At 53.6% G+C, this 20422-nt stretch overlaps 1 protein-coding gene across 1 annotated transcript; it reads right to left on the reverse strand.

Moving 5' to 3' along the window:
* Positions 1-2461: 2461 nt before the first annotated feature.
* LRFN3 (leucine rich repeat and fibronectin type III domain containing 3) lies at positions 2462-13783 on the reverse strand. The gene is made up of 3 exons (XM_032323654.1): positions 12635-13783; positions 9854-11284; positions 2462-7799 (listed from the first exon to the last, which is right to left on the reverse strand). Exons 2-3 carry the CDS (start codon positions 11266-11268, stop codon positions 7334-7336), a joined length of 1881 nt encoding a protein of 626 aa, XP_032179545.1. The 5' UTR covers positions 11269-11284; positions 12635-13783; the 3' UTR covers positions 2462-7333.
* Positions 13784-20422: the final 6639 nt, after the last annotated feature.

Here is a 20422-nt window from a genome sequence, read left to right on the forward strand (position 1 = left end):
AGCAGGTTCAGCGCGCGCCGAAAGGGCGGTCCCCCCACCGGGTGCGCCCTCACTTGCACGGCCGTCGGGGGCCCCTTCGGCGGTGGCGACACGTATAGGCGGAAGTCGGGCTTCTCAGCGCCCCCATTCTCCAAGAAAGCCGTGATGAAGTAACGGCCCTGGAATTCCACAAATGCAGCCGTTGGGCCTGAGGGAACCCGAGGGGAAAGGAGGGAGTCAGCATAATGTTAGATTTTGAGGTCAAATGCATCAGGTTCTAATCCTGACTGCTATGTCCTAGCCGTGTCAACGTGGGCAAGGTACCACCTTTGGGCCTCAGTTTCCTCATCTGTAAAATGGGGGTGTTGCCTGAGCTATGGGAATATTAGATGAGATAATATATGTAAAGGCCAGGGAACAATGGTAAATATTAACTTAAAATAAAGTTGCATCCTTTGAACCATCTGTCCCAGAAAGTCCTGCTCAGCCCCCTTCCCACCACCGGTTTCTCCAATTTCCCGCCACAGAGTCTACACAAACATCCCTGCTTCCAGCTGGCCAGGGCCCTGACCCAAGAAGCTCCATGGTGGCCAGTCCCCTGTTACAGAACCATGCCAGGCAGCCCCAAACCCCAGTCTGCCCAGCCAGTCCCCTGCTGCAGACCCAGATCAGCTCACCAGTCTTCTGCATCCCCTGTAAATCACTCACCCCACAGGCAGCCCAGGGCACCAAGGCACAGCAGGGCAGGGGAGACAGCAGCCATGGCCCAGGGAGAGGCTGGACAGATACCAGCTGTGCCGTGTCTCCTGCCAGTCTGCCTCTGGCCCCTGTACCAGAGGAGCAGGAACAGATGGGGGGCACAAAGGGAAGGCCAGAGAAGTGCTCAGGCCTTGGAGCCCAGGGAAAAAGGCAAGGCTGGAGGTCTCACCTGCAGGATCTGGGCTGAGGCCACAGGGCGGGGTTATTTATAATCCCAGATGTCTGAGCCCAGACCTCCCTGGGTCCGCAGGCCGGATGTCCCTATTAGCACCAGTTCCAGTCTGACCTGGTGCCATTGATCGGATTGAGGTCTAATTATGTGGGAGGGGGCAGGGAGACAGACAGAGGGAGAGACAGAGGAGGAGGGACACAGAGAGAAGAAGGGAGGGTCAGATAGGGAAGGTAAATTAGGAGATCAAAGGGGGGCAGGGCAAGAATATCATGGTTTCCAAGAAAATTGGGACAGGACTCCTGAGCCTGCCAAGGACAGAGAGGCTTCAGGCTTGAACTTTTGGGGTTCCGGGAAGGAGGGGGCCAGGAGCCTGGGCTCCTGGATTCTGAGGAAGGAGGGGAAGTAGACGCTGGACTTCTGTGTCTGAGGGAGGAGGGGACTGGGGATCTGAACTCCTGGGTCGTGTAAGCAGAACTTGCTGTGCTCCATGTCGGGGGTTGGCGGATATGGGGTGGAACTGCCCAAGAGAAGACAATGGCTTCCATGTGACTCCCCTCCTTCCAGAACATCCCGAGCTAGAGAACAATGGAGTTGCACCCTGCAAGGAGGATCTGGGACAGGGAGAGTCTGGCACTCCAGACAAGGAAAGGTGAGGGAACTTGGATGCTGTTTGTAGCCCCTTCCCTTGCAGGTCGTAGGAGCCTGCACCCCTAGTTCCCTTCTCCCCCCCAGAACCCTTCCCTTTGGTAAGGGGGAGGGTAGAAGGAGAATTCAAAAAGGAATTCTTTGAATGGCTTCATTTCTCACCTGCTTAAGATCCTTCCCCTGCTCTTCAGCACAAGCAGGAGAGGTGAAGGAAGGCTCCCCCGAGGGCACAGGGAACAACGTGGGTGTGTAAAAGGGTGGGCTTTTCAGGGAGTGCTTATTTTCCTGCAGCCCCAGGTGGGGAACATAGATGCTCGAGATGGAGCTGCGGGCAAGTGGGGGAGGGGGCAAGGCCTGTCCCTCCAGGCTGAGTCGCTGGAACTTTGTCCCAGGAACCCAGGAGAGCCATGGAGGGTTCTATCCAGAGGAGGGTTGGGTTTGGCTTTACGAAGATTCCCTGATCTAGAGTGGGAGACTGAAGCCAGGACCCCAGGGGGAGGAGATGCAGGGACACAGGTGGGTGAGGCAGGAGCTGGAATCAGAGAAGGGAAGATGGCCAGGTCGGAGGGCTGCCAGCAGGCTGAGTGGAGGGCCGCCCTGAGAGGATCCAGGGAAGAGGGGCAGGTTTGGGAAGAAGCTAAGGGCCTGTGTGCCACCTGTGGTTGTGCGAGGCCTGGGGGGAGTCCAGGAAGCCAGAGAAGGAAAGCAGAAGCATGGGGGCATGCGAGGTGTGCTGCCCCAGAAGGAGGTGAGTGGAGAAGCAGGAAGGGGGTCCGTTCCCAGCCCCGGGGGAGGAGGGCCCCCCACAGCGTTTAGGGCTGTGGAGGAAGAGGAAGTTCCTCAGATCTGCTGTTTTATCCAGAGGACTGGGGAGAGGGAAGGACACTCCAGGGGTTCCACAGAGTTAAAGCCAGAATATACCCAGAATAAAGTCCTTTGAAGTCTTACATTTTATACTCTAAATTCTTGCCAATTTTGCATTCACTTTCATCAGTCTATCCATGTGAGTTCTCTATAAAGATTTTCAAGTACCTATCAGTGACACCCATTAACCTACCCTTGAGCACATCCCCCAACCGTGAAGATCTTCAAGTGCAAATGAAGCTCTGGATTCAGCCTGTGGCTTTGGGTCTCCCTGGCCAGTGTCTTGGTGCCTTGGGGTTCTGTCACCCATGTATTCAAGGATCTTCATAAGCCTGCATCCTGATGACCAGACACTCTGATCCTTTCCACGGGCAGCCCAGCCTCCCACCAGAACTTGTTCTTTGTCATGTGGCCCTAGCCCCCCTCCCCACCACAGACAGATGGATCTTTCCGAAGTTCAGACCTGACCCCATTCCTCCGCAGTGGCTCCTTAGGGCCCCTGGAATAGAGCCACTGCTTGTCAGCCCGGCCGCTGACACCTCCCAGCTTCTGGAACTCGCCCCTTACGCTCCCCCAGCTTCCACTCTGTGCTCTAGCTACACAGAACTTCAACTAGCCCTTCAAGAGTACAATCCTCTCTCCTCGTGTTTTGCACACATTGTTCTCTGTCCTTAGAAGACCCTCTCCTCTCCTGGCTCTTTTTGTAATATCCCTCAAGGATGCAGGGTCCCGTACAAAGTGCCAATGTGGAGTCCTTTGTCTAAAAATTATTATGAATGTCATGGGGGTGACAGCAGGGCATTCAACCAAGCACAGGGTCCTTCTAAATGTGAGGTGCTGTGGTGGGACTCTACAGGTCACAGTTCAGAAGCCTGCCTGGTCTTCAGGTCACCTCCCAAGCCAGGCACAGTAAGGAGCCCATTCTGGGCTCCCTTGCACTTCGACAGGCCCTAATCAGTCTTCCCTGTGCTTCCGCCATCCCAGCCCTCTCCACTTTGGGGTGCCATTGTTCGGTGAGCATGTATTTCCCCCAAGGCCTGGAGCTCTGTGAAGGCGGGATCTGGGGCTGGGATGTTCCACACTGTGTTCCCAGCCTCACTCTCTGTACAGGTCAGGGCAGCACCAAGCACTGATACCCATCCTTTTGTTTTGTGAAACAGGAAGGGGCACCAGGGAGACATCAGGGAGGAATCAAAGGCAGAAGCCACACTCAGGTTCAACCCAGAATAGAAATATCCCTTTTCAGAGGACCCCTTTATCAGACTCCCCCACATACGTGCCCAGGGAACCAGCTGTGAAAGCTCGGCTTTAGCTGAGGCCTGGCAGGGAAGGGATCCCAGACTCGGGGACACTCGGGGCCTGTGTTAGCTTCACCAGACGCAGACACATAGGTTTGATGTGGCAGGGGAGCGTCCTTGTATGAGAACTACAGTTACTTTGAGAAAATGCTCAAGGAGCCTGGAACTTTGGTTCCAGGATACCTAGTCTCAAGGTATTCTCAAAGCCACAGTGGGGTTGGACCATAGGAAGAGGAGTAACCCTCACTGAGCTCAGGAAATTGGTGGACTCTGCTGGGCAGAGTTGGAAAGCTACGTTTTAACTTTAAATTCTAGTTACATGGGATCATTTGTCCATAGGAATATTGTTCCTACATGGGGGTGGGGGATGACCCAGGCCCCCAGATGGAGAGGCAAGGGGGACCATGCTAGAGGAACTAGCGTGCCCCCATCTCTCTCCTCCCATTCTCTTTGCATCCAAATGCATAATTAGCTACCGCTGGGTGTGTGTCCCCCTTCCAGGCCTATATTTCTTCGAAGGAGATTCCCCCTAACCAGCCATGGTCTCTGCCTTGCAGAACCAACGTCCACTCTCTGTTTGGTACCTGAACCTGGAAAAAGTTAATTCTTATGCTACAGAGAGGTCAGCTTCTTCATCTGAGGGATGGATCGTTGCATAGCAGATACCAGGGTCCCACAACTCTTCTTTCCAGTCTCTGCAATCTTGCCCGAGAGCCAGATCATTGGATAGTGGTCCGTACTGTCCTCCTTTGCATAAGGAACAGAAGTCTCTGGTGAGGAAGCCTCAAATATCTCTGCAGTCCATCCACTTCAGGACCCAACCTCATCTGGGTCAGCATTCTGCCTGGACTACTGCAGTAGCCCCTTCCCTGGTCTCCTTTCTTCTCTTCTGTCCCTGCACATGCAAACAGACCTGACCCTAGAGCTTCCTGAAGAGCAGGGAGCTCTACTCTCCTCCCTGTTCAAAACCTCCAATGGCTTCTCATGCCACTTCTAATAAAACCCAGACTCTTCCCGGCAGCTTACAGGGTCCTGCATCACCTGTCCCCTTCCCTCACCCCACCCCGCCCCCCAGCCCCTACACTTGGGCACACTGTACTATTTGCGTCGGATCCCCTTTCCACCTCCGGTGCAGTTAACTCCAACCTGAGCATCCTTCAGATCTCAGCTGAGTAGTCACTTCTTCTAGGAAGCCTCTCTCAACCTCAATTCCTGGGTCAGGTCTCCTGGTTCACGCTTCCGTGGATCTCTCCTTCATGCCGCTCCTCCCTCCCCCCAACCACGGTCACCACAGATGATTTACACTGGACTGTGTGATTATTTAACATTTGTTTCCCCACCAAATGGTGAGATATGTGAGGGCACACCCTGTGCCTGTGTTTGCTCAGTCTTGAATTCCCAGCATGCTGCACAAGTAGGCACACAATAAATTGTTCAAATTTAAAAGTGAGGGTTGAGGCAGGGTGCCCTCTGGCTCCCCCTCGTGGCAGCAACTGGTATTTTGCGGTTGGCACTAGATCTCAAATCTTCCCACTCCCAAACCCCCTTGGCCATCACACCTCACTCACCCTGATGGCTTCACCTGACCTCAGCCACCAAGGGCCGCAAACGAGAAGGACCTCATTGTCCTTCTGGAGGACTCGGGAGTTAGACCAGGTCCCTGGGACTCAGATTGTTCCCATGGCTGGTGGAAGCTCGTTTTTCAAAGCCTACACCCACCAAGAAAACCATTACAGAATCTAGGATGTTATCCCATGAGGACAAGGTCACGTGCACCAGGTCATGAGAATGGCCAGTCCAGTCTTAGGCCCTCTTCACCATGCCCCTCACACCAGCATCATTCCAGAGAACACTTGCAGGACTTAAGTCCATCTCCCCTACCCCTATTTTCTCTGCCTCTGGACCCACCTCCAAAGAAAGACTAGGGCCTGTTCCTCTAACTGCCTATCCCATTCCTGGATCTCCAATGAGGTGCGGTGTTACCAAGACTCAGGGTTTGGTCTTCCAAACCTCTAGGTTTGTGTCCGAGGGAGCCTAAGACAGTCCAAGACAGAGTGAGAACCAGCCTTGCAGAGACACAGGACTGACAGGTCCAGATGATCCAGGCCCTAGGTCCACAGAATCACAGGGACTACGTTCCCTAACTATACTTTCTGACTTCCTACCCTCAAATCAGCAGAATCTGGCCCCTGCCCAACCAATCCCCTAACACCGTTCTACTGAGGTCACCATGGCCTGACATTACTGAACACAATAGTCACTTGTGTCTGACTTGTCTGGTTTGCGTCACTCTGTCCCTCCATCTACTTTTCCTATTTAGTATTCTTTGCCAGGTTTCTCTTTGCCTGTTCCTTAAATATGGAAAGTCCCAGAGGCTGTCTCATCACCTCAGTGGCCTCATTCCCCATCTCTGCTAACGTAGCCTTCTTTTCGGTCCCCAGTTCCAACCTCCGACCAGGGCCCTGAGGCCTCCTGGCCACCACCCCGTGGATGTCTTCTGGGCCCACCACATTCACCCGTCCCCCACTGGCCTCAGCATATTCCCTAAATCTGTACCTTCTTCCTGGTTCTATATCAGGTAGCTCCCTCCCTTGGCCAGAGACCTGGGCCTCACCTTGTACATTTTCCTCCCCCACAGTCCTTCAGCCCCATAACCTGTCCATTCAGCTTCCTCTCTCACTTACCTCTTACTCCTTTCCCCTAGCCCTACCCCTGTCCAGTCTTGTCCTTACCCACTTGGGTCCCTGCCTTGGCTTCCCCCACACCCCCAGCTTCAGTCTTCTCCTCTGGTCCACCTCTTCATGACAGCTAGAAAGAGCTTCCTAAAGCCCATTCCTGACCCTGTTCCTCTCCCCCCGCCCCCCCGCATAGAATCCTCTATGGCTCCCCAGTACCATCAGGCCAAGGTCTGAATTCCTCAGCCTGGAGGTCCTGTACCCTGCTCACCCCTCCTGCCTTACCTCTACCACAGTACTCCCCAGTGTCTGGCATTTACTCAGTCCTTGCTTGTGCTGGGCCCTCTGCCTGCAACAGCTTTCCCTTTGCTCCTTGTCCAATTATCTCCTTCTGATGTCATGCTCAGATCTCATCTTTCCTTCAGGAAGCCTCCCTCACCACACCCTAGGTTGAGCCAGGCACCTTTCCTGGGCTCCCGCAATCTCCTAGGTCTCCCTCATCACCACATTTCGCTCACTCTGAACTGTCACTGTCTGAGCAGGGCTTGGGGCCACCTGGTTCATGGCAGCGTAACCCAGGAGAGGGCACGCCCAGGGGGTACCCTCATGGAATTCTGTCAACTGAATGAATGGCCATCCTCAGCCTCATTCAGGAACCTCAGACAGAACGGGGTTGGGGGGCGTCTCTCCCCAGAGGAGGCATTCCCAACTCCAGACCCCTGCATGAACCCCCCCAGCCCCCACAGACAGAGACAAGGGCAAGGGCCTAAGCCCCAGCTTAGAAAAATAGGACTTTCTTGTTGTGCCCCGGTGCCCCCGACACCCTCCCCATCAGAGTTTTAAAAACCGTGAGCAATTTGGTGAGTCTGAGGCCAGGTCCCACCGGGTGCCTGGCTCCTCCCACCCTTGGGGCCAGAAGGGCCGTAGAGGTGGGCGTGAGGCTAGGGTCCCGTGGGTTCGTGGCTGGGCCTCCAGGGCTCACAGTCCAGCTGGACCACGGTGTGGGCCCTGGGCGCGGCGGGCTCAGGGGCGGGCGGGGCCGGTGTGGGGCCCAGGGCGCCGTTGGTCTGCGAACAAACGCTGCTGACGGGTGCAGGCGCCTTGGCCTTGCCGGGGGGCTGGCCTCCGTGCACCTTGTAGCGCATAAGCAGCACGAAGATGAAGACCAGTACCGAGGCCACGATGACTCCACCGAGGGCGATGATCATGGTGCCGCCCAGGAAGGGTGCGTGCGGGGACCCGCATGGCCGCAGCGCCGGCTCAGTGGAGAAGCGGGCGCAGCCCACCGGCCGAGTGGCGGTCAACCCCGTGGCGCTGTCCTCGTAGACCGCCAGCACGCACAGATCGTAGGTGCGGCCGGACGCCAGGTCCGATAATAAGAAGGAGCGGCTGTCGGCTGGAATCATCCTGGAGGGATAGGCAGGTGGGAGTCAGGTCTCTGCTCTGGCTGCCCAGCACCCACCCTGCACTGTGCCGCAACCCCTCCTGTCTGGCCCATTCCCTCCAGCCCCCTGTTAGCCCAAGTTCCTTCCCATCACGACTCAAATTCCCTTCCGTCTAATACCCAGTCAGCCTCCTGACTGATAACCCACGGGTCCTCTTAGGTTCCTGGCGCTTGCCGCTCAAATCCCCGTTTAATCTCCCTCTAGCCATAGTGCCCAGATTCTCTCTGGGGATGCTGCCCACTGCTCCTCTGCTCTGTGGGTTCAGGGCAGCCTCACTGCCCAGCTTCCCTACGATGCAATTTTCTCTCCCAGCTCTCCGTCTCCCTCTAGACCCTTGCTCAACTTTGCAGGTTTCCCCAAATTCCCCTGGTCAGCCTCGCCTCCATCTGGGGCCTGATTTCCCTTTTCAAGCTGCCCCACGTTTCTCCAGCATCCAGCTAGAATTCTCTCATCTAACCGCCCGATTCTCGCACACTGCTGATGCCCGTCTTCTAACCTACCAGTGAATGTCCCCTAGCCCCACTGCCTTCTTATCATTACTGTATGTATACCCTGCTTTCAGTGAGCCCTCTCTGTTCTCATGAAACTGACGTACTTCAGCCATCACAGCTTTCTTTTTCTCCCTGTTGCCTTATTTCTTCCAGCTCTGGCTCTCAATTCCCTTTTTATCTCTGTTGCCTGGTTTTTATCCTTACCTTTCCCATTTCCTTTTATCCCTAGCACCCAGTTCTACTTTCCTTCCTTTGGCAGCAGAGCACCCTGTTGGGGATTTAACTTGTTTTACAATGTCTTATTCCTAAACTGCTTTAATGAGGGAGTTACAGGTGATTGTCTCTGAGAGGGTGACTATCTAAGAGAGCATTTGTCTCACCCCCTGCCAGGCAAGGTGGACAGGATTTGTGGGATTTCTAGGTGTGGGCCCTCCATGGAGCCACCCCCCGCCCCCAGGCAGTAAGGCCATCCAATAGAAGGAACAGAATAAGCTCGCTAGATTTCCAGGGCTGTAAAGGAAATCAGATGACTACCTCTTGAGATGTGGGCCCCTGGGGAAAGAAAGGGGACCCAGGTCCTGGGTTTATAACATGCACACCCCAGGCATTGGGAGGCTGGCTCTTTGCAGCCAGGCCTTAGGGACTGCACCCTTTGCCCAGCCTGCCAGCGAGAAGAGGAAACCACCCACAGCCAGCCATGCAAGGGTAGAAGGGTGAGGAGTGCCAGCAGCAACTGGGTTAGAGCGACCATTCCTGACCACATGGGGCCGGCCACAGCAGATGTTCCAAATGCTCTCCAGCTCCAGGGCAGGAGATGTCCTGATCCACCTACACATAAGCCCCCGAGTTTCTTCTATTGCTTGCCACAATTCCATAGAGAAGGGAGTCCCCAACACTGGGCAAATTGAACGTGCCCTTTCACCTAGCAGGTGGAGTATGATCTAGGTTGAATTTGATTTAGAAAATAAAAAATGGAGATGTCACTGTATTGGAACTCTAACATCTGGAGCAGTTCATACTGCACAGAACCAAACCCTGATCTCTGTTCTGCTGCCTCCCTCATTTTGTTTTCCACATGAACTCTGTACTTTCTTATTTGATCTCCTTTTCTTCTTACAACTTGGCTTCTATCTAGTTCTGTCCTCTGGAAGCACCCAGTTCCTCTTTACCTTTTTATGCAATTTGTTTGTACCTCTTCAACCTTGTCCCCCTCCCCACAATTAACTTTCTATTCTTCTGACCTGATTACTTTTTACTCTTGCTGCCTGATTTCTTTTTTGTATCTGTTACCATTGATTTTTGCTGCCTTGTTTCTTTTTATCTTTTTATCTGCCTTGTTTCTTTTTATGCCAGATTTCTTTTACCATCTCTGCCTAATTTCTTTCACTTCGCTGTCTGATTTCCTTTGTAATCATTTCAGCCTCATTTCTCAGCTGCGTTGCAGCCTGGGGTGTCAACAGATGTATCTCCAACCTTCCCCCCACCTCCTTCTGCCACCCACGCTGCCCACTGCCGGGCTGTGCACCTGTAGACGAGGATGTCGTCGGCTGAGCTGTTGTACTGGATCTGGTACATGCGGATGCCTGGGATGGGCCGCTGGTCCGGCCACTGGACAAGAGCAGCTGTGGCCCCATGCTCAGTCACCTGGACCCCACGGTCGGTAGGGGGCCCAGGGTCAGCTGCCTTGGCAGAGGCAGAGGCGGCAGAGGGCGGGGTGAGGGCATCAGGATCCCCGTCCCGCGGGGGGTCACAGCTGGTGCTGTTGGCTAGCTGGGGAGGTGGTGGGGGACCCACAGTCAGCTCAACAGCGGCAGTGGCCTCACCGGCTGCATTAGCTGCAATGCAAGTGAAAATACCCCCGTCGCCCGGCTCAGTGACCAGTAGCTCCAATGTCCCATTAGGGAAGGCACGGGCACGGCTCGAGTTGCCCACCAGCCGGCCCTGGGGTGACACCCAGCGCACGCGGGGCTCTGGATCCCCCACTGCCCGGCAGCGCAGAGCAGCTGGTCGGCCTGCAGGCACCGCCAGGGGTGGTGAGCGGTGAGTCACCACGGGGGGCTCACACACGAATTCCTCCTCACCCACAGCCCAGAAGTAGCGGCCACCCAGCGCAGGCGGGGAGGCGCAGGCCTCCAGGTCGTCCTCCCGGGCCAGGCGCCGCAGCCACACCAGCTCGCAGTTGCAGTGCAGTGGGTTTCCGCCGAAGGCCAGCACCAGGGCGGAGGCAGGGGAGCCGCGGGGCCTGGCCAGCAGCGGCAGGCGGGAGAAGAGCGGGTCGGGTGGGATGGTGGTCAGGCGATTGGAGGTCATGTCTAGTCGCGCCAGCTTGTGCAGGCGGGAGAAGGCGCCGGCGGGCACAGACGCCAGCAGATTGTGGTCGAGGCCCAACGTGTTGACGTTGCCCAGGCGACCCAAGGCCTCCCAGGGCAGCTGCTCCAGGTTGTTGTAGGAGAGGTCCAGGTCCTCCAGCGTCTCGGCGCAGTCGTCCAGGGCACCGGCCGCCAGGGCCGCCAGCTGGTTGTTGCTGAGGATGAGATGGCGCAAATTGACCAGGCCGCGCAGCTGACCCTCGCCCAGCGAGGTCAGCCGGTTTCCGTCCAGGTGCAGGGCCCGCAGGGCACGCAGGTCCGCGAAGGCACCCACGGCCACGTGGCGGATGGTGTTCCGCGACAAGCTCAGATGCAGCAGGCCGGTCATGTTGGCCAGGTCGCGGCGGCGCACGGCCGCAATGAAGTTGTCCGCCAGGCGCAGCTCGGCGGCCCGGCGGTCCAGCGAGGGGGGCACGAACAGAAGGCCTGCCCCCGGGCACAGCACGCTGAGGGGCAAGGACTGCGTCTGGCAGCGGCAGCGGCGGGGACACGGGCTGGGTGTGGCTGGCTGCGATGGAGACGAGGCAGGGGCCAGCGGCAGCAGGCAGAGGAGCAGTGGGAGGACGGCCATTGCGGGCAGGGGTGGCCTACAGGGGAGAAGGGAGGCATTAGGGCAGACTGAGGCCAGAAGAGGGGTGCCAGAAGCCATTGGGATGGTTCAAGACCCTAGAGAAGGTCACAGTGGGCTGGAAACCAAACAGTTGGGTCAAAGAGTGTCAGGCAGAGGAGCAGGAGTGGTCAGACCCATCAAAAGCCAAAGGAGATGGTCCAAGACTCAGAGGGACATGTCATGGAGGGTCAGAGGGAGCAGACACGAACAAAGACAGTCAGAGGAAGGGGAGGTAATTAGAGATGGTCAGAGACAGAGAATGAGAGGGTTGATCAGAGTGGATAGAAGGGAAGCCAGAGGGCTTGAAACATGGTCAAAGACATGGTCAAAGACAGCCAGAGAGAAGAGGTGGTCAAGGTGGTGGGAATGACTAGAAGTAGTCAAACATGACCAGAGAAGGGAGGTGGTTAGAGATGGCCAAGGAGAACAGAGGTGGACAAAGGAGGGGACATGGTCAGGGTGCTCTAAGAGATCTAAGAGACATGGTCAAGAAGATGGTCAGAAATGGTCAAGAGCCAGAGAGGCAGTCAGATAGAGGAGGAATGGGCAGACATGTCAGAGACAGCTGGAGATGAGGATGGCTGGTAGGATGGTGGGTGCGAGGAGAGGTGATCAGAGAGAGGAAAGGCAGACAGAGATACTAGAGATGATGAGAGAACTCCAGTGCTCTAGAGAGACAGAGAGAGGAGAGGTGGTCAGTAAGGGTCGCAGAGTGGCTGTTGGGACAGGCAGTGGGAGGAGGGCGAGAGCAATGGCAAAGGATGGTCAGAGACAGGCCAGGGCTCAGAGTCAGGGATGGGCAAGAGCAAGAGAGCAAGTGAAAGATGATTAGAGAGAGGCATGGTGGACAGAGATGCCAAAGATGGTCAGTGAGTGAAGAAGCAGACAGGTGGCCTGAGACAGCAGCGGTGGATGGAAGTGTTGAAGATGAACAGTGAGGAGTGGGGAACACAGCTGGTCAGTGAGAGGAGCACTGGCCAGGACAGGCATCTGAAGATGGTCAGATGAGTCAGATGGTGGGAAGAAATTGGAGAACAGAGTGCGAGATCAGAGACCTGGAGGTGCCATAAACTGGGGAAGAGGAGGTCAGAGAGGGCCAGTGCTAGTCAAATCAATATCCAGAGAGTATATGAGGCCCAGCAGGAGATGGGGGCAAACCCTTGGAGGGGGGGGATGGGATATCTGTTTCCTGGGGAAACCCCAAGGGTGCCCAGGGGGACCTAATCCTCACTTCCCTCTACCCTCAGCCACAAAGTTCCTCCCAAGTCCCTCCCCACCAGCAAGCCCTCCCCGCCGCCCCCCTGCCCCCCACCCCCAGTAGCCTTACCTGAGCTGGAAGTCGCCCCAGGGAGCAGAGTCCTCAGGCTCCAAGGGGTCAGGAGTCAGGGCTCTGGTGGGGGGACCTGGTCATGCCTTCTCTGTTCCCAAGGCCTCTGTAGAGGGACTGTGTTGTGTCTCAGCCCAGATCTGTGGCCATGGAGTCTCTAGACCTTGATACTTGGGGTCCTAGATCTTTAAATATATGGCCTCTAGGGACCAATTTTAGAGACCCAGGCTCCAGTTTTGGTTGGTCAGAGCCAGTGGCTCCTAGCTCTGGTCTTGGGATGCTAAACAGCCAAATGGAGACTTTAGGTCTGAGTCTCAAGCCCAGTCCTGGGATCCAATACTGGGGTGCCGGGTTCAGAACTGGGGTGCCAAATAAAGATTTGGAGGTCTCTAGCCCTCAATTTCAGCATTCGGGTTTTCAGCAAGGACTTCAGGCTCTAGCACAGGCTTAGGCCCCTTGGAATGCCAGAGTTCAGATCTTGGAATTTGAGGCCTAAATCTCAGGGTTTGGGTCCCAAATAGGGGGTTCCGGAGTATAGATATGGGAATTTGGTCCCAGATTTCAAGGTCCCAGGCACAGCATTCAGAGTTCAGTTTCAGATTTGGGGCTTTAGATGAGAAATCTTGAGGTTCAGTTTCCAAATTTGGAGGTCCATATTCCAAGTCTTGGGGTTCCAAGTCGATGTTGAGATTCCAGCCCCAGACAGTAGGTGTTCAGGCGCCAGGTCTTGGGGTCCCAGCCCCAGATCAAGGTTTCAGGCTCAGGTTTCCAGATCTCTGGATCCAATCTCGGGGTGCAGGCCACTGATGTCGGGGTGCTGGCCCTGGATTTGGGGCAGCTTGGTCCCAGCTTGCTTCCCTGGCGGCGGGGACTGGCCCGGAGGGAGGGAGGCGAATGCGGTGGGGGGGTGGTGGCAAGGCAGCCCCTGGGGCCGGGGTGGGGCGAGGCCTGGGCGAGGACGGACGGACAGACGGGGACACGCGGGGTGGAGACACCGCAGCGCAGGTTTGGGCGCAGGGGGGAGGGGCCGCGCTCAGAGACCCCTCCCCCGCCGGGGCCGGGGCGGGGGCCGGGCGGGGGCCGGGCTGGCGGGCCGGGTCCGGGCGCTCCCGCGGCCTCCTCGCCGGGAACCCAGGGCCTCGCGCGCGCCCGCGCTTAAAGGCGCAGGCTCCGCGCGTGCCCGTGCTTAAAGGTGTAGGCAGCCCTCATTTTTCAAAGGCGCGCGTCCGGGCCCCATCTCCCATGGAGTCGCCCTAGCGTTGCTTGGGAGCGAGAAAAAAATCCTTGGATACGGAGGGGCCCAGAGAGAGACCCAGAGACTGAGACAAAGAGACACACAGATTGAGAGAGAGACAAAAGATGGGCAGGTTTAGATCCAGAGACAGGAGTAGAATGAGAGAGGCAGAGAGACAGATAGACACACGTATTCAAGGATGGAAATACACAGAGACAGTGGGAGAGCCGGAGAGAAAGAGACAAGGACAAGACAGAGATAGACAGAAACAGAGACACAGAAAAAGTCAAAGAGACAGAGACACGGGTGGGCTGGGGGGTGAGGGTGCAGAGGCTGAACAGGGTGTGTTTCCAGTTCTTATTCACAACTTTGAATATCCCTTCCATCCCAGAGCCTCGGGCCCCCAACCCTGTCTCCTGCACCACCTCCCTGGGATGTCCTTCCTTGGGTGGGGTTTCCTTACTTGGACCCTGCCCAGCAACAGGCCTGATCTTTCAAACCAGAGAGGAGACTCTGCTCCTTCCTCCAAGCCTCCCTGCCCTGGCTGCAAGGGGTAAACTTGGCTTCCAGACCCTGTTACCCTCTGGAATTATAGTTAGACCTCAAGACGCACTGGATATAGATATCCCATGAAGAATGGACAAGATAGGAAATGGGACAGAGGCAGGGGGCTGGACAGGTTGACCCAGAGAAGTGTGTCCACTGCCTTCCCCTCTCCCTGACTCAGGTCCACTGCCCCTTAGAGGACTCTCCTAGAATTATACTAACAAATGACTCACCAGGAGTGGGGTCTGCCTGTCCTGACCATTGTGAGAGGGTACTGAAAGGGGGGGGCGGGGTTCCACAGGTCTTCTGGCACATGGTATCGCAGGAAGAGGGATGCGAGTGGTAGTCTGCAAGCCTGCCCTGAGAACTTAGTGATAACAACATGGGGGACCTGATCTTTGGAACCCCTGCTCTGAAGGGAACATAGTCTTGGCCTTTGGTCATGGCCCTAACCCTGGGGGAACCTGAATGGTCACATACCATCCTCAGGAATGCCACCCCCCACCCCAAGTAGAGGAGTAAATCCCCCTTGTTGGGGATAGGGACATGTATGCACATTGCCTTGCATCCCTAGCTCCGCTGAAGGTTTCAGGACAGACTTTTGGCTCCTTCCACTCATGTGTATTGAAAAATTGCAGCTAAAATTAGCTCAGCTCTAGAGCCCGCCTTTCCGATCATTAGCAAAGTTCATCGGAGCTCCCGTCCAGCATAGTGGACACCAGTTACTCAGACACTCAGAAAAAGGATGCAGAAGTCCCAGAGACACTACAGAAGTGTTGGAGGTGGGGAGATAGACAGAAATACCTGGAGACAGTCTAAGAGCAGATTTGGATTAGAATTCAGTGGAACTGACTGATTTGGGGGTGACCCCAGGAAACGGGCAAGGGATTGGGAGGGAATGAGAGAGGGGAGGAAGGAAGTTAACAGACAGTGCGGACAAAGAGCAGATTACCCTTCTGGGCAACGGGGGCTCAGTTCAGCTGGGGAACATTAAGGAACCTTGTAGAACACATCAGAATTATGGTTCCTCCCCTTTCTTGCCCCCCCTGCAAAATGTCTTCGCCCTACTCCTGCATTTATACCCTAGTCCTTATGCCTTTGGGTGATGGTCATCTCTTTGGTGGGAGGGAGTGGCACTGAGAGCGATCTGAGATCTGAGGCAGAGAAGCAGAAAGGGATACCTTACATGAACTAAACCAGTTGTCCTCACACTTTAGTTGTGTTGGGATCACCTTAACAATAGATCTCCAGGCCCCAGTCCCAGAGTTTCTGATCCAGTACTTCTAGGTGAGGCCCAAACATTTGCATTTCTAACAAGTTCCCAAGGGCTGTCAATGCTGTGGGTCTGGGGATCTCTGGACACACTTTAAAAACCACTGGGCTAAACAAGGGCCATCTGCTTACTTGCAGGGAACTGTCCACTACAGCTGTGCTGAAAGCTGGTGGATTGAGGGGATTTAGCATTCTAAGTTGTGTGCTAGAGAAACCAACATACTTAGAGACGTAAAGCAGGGCCCTGAAACAGAGAGGGTCAGAGGCAAAGATGCTAGTTCGACATTTACTGTAGGTATCTGGCTATGGTTTTGTGCTAAATGACACTGCAGCAGACGTGTGACCAAAGCAGTGTCAGATCCTGCTTTCACTGAGCTCAAATTTCAAAAGCAAAAAAGACACTCCTCCAGACAGCCCAGAGTGATCAGGGCTGGGCTGGGAGAAACTTGGGCTGCACAGACTAGGACTGTAATGACAGAGACCCAGACCACAGTGGCCAGAGGGGTGTGATAGGAGACACACAGGGGAAAATAATTAAGGGCTTTGATGGCAAACCACAGGCCAGAGTGGTCAGGGCTCTGACAGAGGAAGCAGAGGGGATCCCAGAGGCAGAGTCTTACCTTTTAGGCTCTCCCAACCCCTGCTGAGACCTGAAGGATGAGTACCAACAAAGCAGGTAGGCAAAGGGGCCCTCTGCATTGTTTGTCCTCATGCTATAGCACGTGCAGTCTGGGGGGTCTCTGCAGTACCTGGATAGTCCCGTGCATGTGTCTGTATGTGCTGTAATCCTTCATCAGCTCCTGCAAGGGGATCCTGGTGGGATGGTGGTTTGGGGTGTTCTGCTTAATTGCCTCATTTACTTAATTACAACATCTGGAGAAGGGGACAAAAGGACCAGAAAGAGCCCCAGCAGGAAGAATGAGGTTAAACTGCCTGAGAGCTGAAGGGGTCTTGGGGGGAAAGGGACTGCTCATATACACACACAGAATCTGCCTAAACATACAAATACACATGGCAGACACATCCATATTCCTAAATGCACGTCACGTACTCAGAGGCTCACCAAACAGACACAGCAGGCACATGGAATGCATGTACACCTGGTTTCATGTTCAAAAACGGGACATACACAAGTGCACATTTAGTCACACACCTCCAATACACACACACACAGACCCACACTCAGACATGTGAGAAATCATACATGCAGAAACATACTCTGCTCAGATTCTTCCTTGCATGCTTGGTGAGCTACATTCTCACACATGTACACGAGAAAAATATTCGGAAAGCCTATCAAACACCTACAAGGGATGGGCACACACATACACGTGCATGCACACATGCGTGCACATGGACATTCAAATCAATGATGTCACTCTGTCAGAAAAAGAGTTTATAAATAAATTCAGGCACCTTTCAAATTGGGGGTTGTTTGAGCAGTGATGGATAGAGGTGGGGTCTCTTTATCCTCAACTAATACCCACCAACCCAAGTCCAGCCTCCGGTGTTCACTGGAATTAGCTCAGCTTTGTAATTAGCACACGAATCAGTACTGGGGACTAGGAACTCACTTTATTATTATTATTATTTTTTTTTTTTAAATTTATTTATTTATTTTTTTTTTTAAAGATTTTTTTTTTTATTTATTTATTTGTTAGAGAGAGAGAGAGAGCAGGAGCACAGGCAGACAGAGTGGTAGGCAAAGGCAGAGGGAGAAGCAGGCTCCCTGCCGAGCAAGGAGCCCGATATGGGACTCGATCCCAGGACGCTGGGATCATGACCCGAGCCGAAGGCAGCCGCTTAACCAACTGAGCCACCCAGGCGTCCCCACTTTATTATTTTTTAAAGATTTTATTTATTTATTTGACACACACACACAGAGAAGGCATAAGCAGGGGAAACAGAGAGGGAGAAGCATGCTCTCCACTGAGCAGGGATCTCTATGTGGGGCTCAGTCCTAGAACCCTGGGATCAAGACCAAAGCCGAAGGCAGATGCTTAACCGACTGAGCCAGACAGGCACACCCAGGACCCTACTTTAAAAATTAGGTCTGGGAGTGCCTAGGTGGCTCAGTGGGTTAAGCCTCTGCCTTTGGCTCAGGTCATGATCCCAGGGTCCTGGGATTGAGCTCCGCATCAGGCTCTCTGTTCAGCAGCGATCCTGCTTCCCCTTCTCTCTCTCTGCCTACTTGTGATCTCTGTCAAATAAATAAATAAAATCTTTTTTTTTATTTTTTTTTAAAGATTTTATTTATTTATTTGTCAGAGAGAGAGTGAGTGAGAGCGAGCACAGGCAGACAGAGTGGAAGGAAGAGTCAGAGGGAGAAGCAGGCTCCCTGCGGAGCAAGGAGCCCAATGTGGGACTTGATCCCAGGACGCTGGGATCATGACCTGAGCCGAAGGCAGCTGCTCAACCAACTGAGCCACCCAGGCGTCCCTAAAATTTTTTTTAATAAATAAAATCTTAAAAAAAAAAAAAAGATTAGGTCTGAAGGTGCATTCCCGTACAGATGGGTCAAAAGAGACAGGCAGGAAGATGTGTATATCCTCCCTACCCTCCCAAACATATACCTAGCCACCCTAAATCAGACTGATGGGTTTCTGGCAAGCATGGACTTTTTTTCAGGGCAACCACAAGATCCTGTGTATGAGGCTCTGCTTAATGATGGTCAAAGACCTAACTCAATGCTTGAGGTCTGCTTTAATGACTTCCAACTGTCATCCTGGAAGAGAACTTCCATAAGTACATAGGAGAAAGTTTACATTTGTGCAAAGAATGGAGGGGAATATACTGGTAATTTTTTTAAAAATTTGAACACATTCTTTTTTTTCTTTCAGATTTATTTATTTCATAGACAGAGATCACAAGTAGGCAGAGAGGCAGGCACAGAGAGAAGAGGAAGCACGCTCTCTGCCAAGCAGAGAACCTGATGTGGGGCTCGATCCCAGGACCCTGGGATCATGACCTGAGCCGAAGGCACAGGCATTAACCCACTGAGCCATCCAGGCACCCCTATACTGGTAATTTTTAATTAGTAAACATAAAGCCTTTGGGCCACTGTATGAAACTGCTATGTGAAAGCCTGGACACCACAACTGGGGATTAGAGGTTCATGTGGCAGAATGACAGGTGGGTTTCCAAGGTTTACTGTTATCAGGGGACCAGAGAGGAAGGGTCAGAGTATCCGTGCGTACAATGTCAGCTACTGTAACAAAGAACCCTCTTGATTTCAGTGACTTCATACAATAGTTGATTTCTTGCCACAGGTGTCCTGCTTGGTTGGCAGCTGTCCTCCATCTGGTGACTCACACAGCAGACTTGTTAATCTTCTCCCTCCATTATTTCCTGGGGCTCAGAATTATCTGCTTCCACCTGGCAAATGGGAGGAGACAGGGTGGAGAAGGTTCACCATCTTAAAAAACTGGCCCCAGAAAAAAACTTCAATAAACCTCCCTTCTGTCCATATTTTACTGGAAAGAACTAGTCACATGGCCATCCCGGATGCAAGGAGGGCTGAGAATTTCTTCCCAGGCTGGGTAGCTTCCTCCCAGTCACGATTATGCAGAGTGTATGGATTATAATGGACCCAACATCAACCATCACCAGATATACAAGCTCAGGGCAGGCAGCCAGAATAGGCAGTGGGATCTCCTTCCATCGCTACACCAAATCTCGCTCCAGGGACACGTCTCGGCCCCACCCTGACCACCCACCCACCCACCTATACTGGGCTTTTGCCTTTGGGCTGACCACAAATTTTACTTCTTTGAGGGCAAAGTGAATCTGGCTTGACTTGATAAATGTTTAGGTCGATGCAGAAAGAGGATGGTGAGTGCATCATCCCCAAGCATTCTCTCTCCAAGCATTTATTGAGCCCTTGCTGTGTGCCAGACCTGATGCAGGGAACGTACCTGTGAATCAGATATGGTCCAGGCTTTGGTGTTTTGTCTCCTCATAAGGCAGAAAGAGAATAGGTAATTTCTGAACTGTGTTTGGCGCTGTGATATTCCATTACGAACAAGATGGAGGAGAGGAGAGGAACAAGGACATCCCCAAGTCTACCCGCCAGTGCATGATGGTGGGGTTGGGGGTGGAGGTTCAGTGAAAGGATGAGGACAACATTTAAGGAGGAGGTCACCTGGCCCAGAAGGGGGTGGGGCTTTCTAGGTGTGAATATAATCCCAGTATGCACAGATCTGTGTGCTAATCTGAAACTAATGATTCCAGCTTCTAACACAAATGGCTGTTGATTCAAGTGCTAATCAGAAATCTGAGCTCTGTGAACAGATACTGTGCTGATTCATGTGCTAATTATAAATTTATGCTGATTGTAAACTCTGTCCCGGAGCAAGGCTAAATCACAAATTTGGGCAGAAACTCATAATCCCCAACTCAGAGATCCACATGCAAATGGCCATTTTGAGTTGATTCATGTCCTAATTACAATCTCGGGCTAATTTAACAGAGCGATCAGAGGTTGTTACGGTCTTAGTGAAGAAAAGCACCTACTGGGAAGACTGACAGCCTAAGTTCATACCCCAGCTCTGCCACTGACCAGCTGAACTGACTTTGGGCAAGTTATTCCCTTCTTCGAGCCTCAATTTCTTTCTCAAAAGTACCTCAAATGGCTTGTTGGGAGGATTAAATGAGATAATTCATGTACAAAGCTGGAAGCAGTGGTTCACATGTAAGTACTTGCTCTATGAGTACTAGCTGTAATGATAACAGTAATA

Source organism: Mustela erminea, chromosome 19, assembly GCF_009829155.1.
Source record: "Mustela erminea isolate mMusErm1 chromosome 19, mMusErm1.Pri, whole genome shotgun sequence".
Taxonomy (NCBI): Eukaryota; Metazoa; Chordata; class Mammalia; order Carnivora; family Mustelidae; genus Mustela; species Mustela erminea.

Coding starts and splice junctions, on each gene's coding strand:
- LRFN3 (XM_032323654.1), bottom strand. CDS start 11,268: ATGGCCGTCCTCCCACTGCTCCTCTGCCTGCTGCCGCTGGCCCCTGCC. Junction 7,800..9,853: donor GACGACATCCTCGTCTACAG/GTGCACAGCCCG, acceptor CTATCCCTCCAG/GATGATTCCAGCCGACAGCC.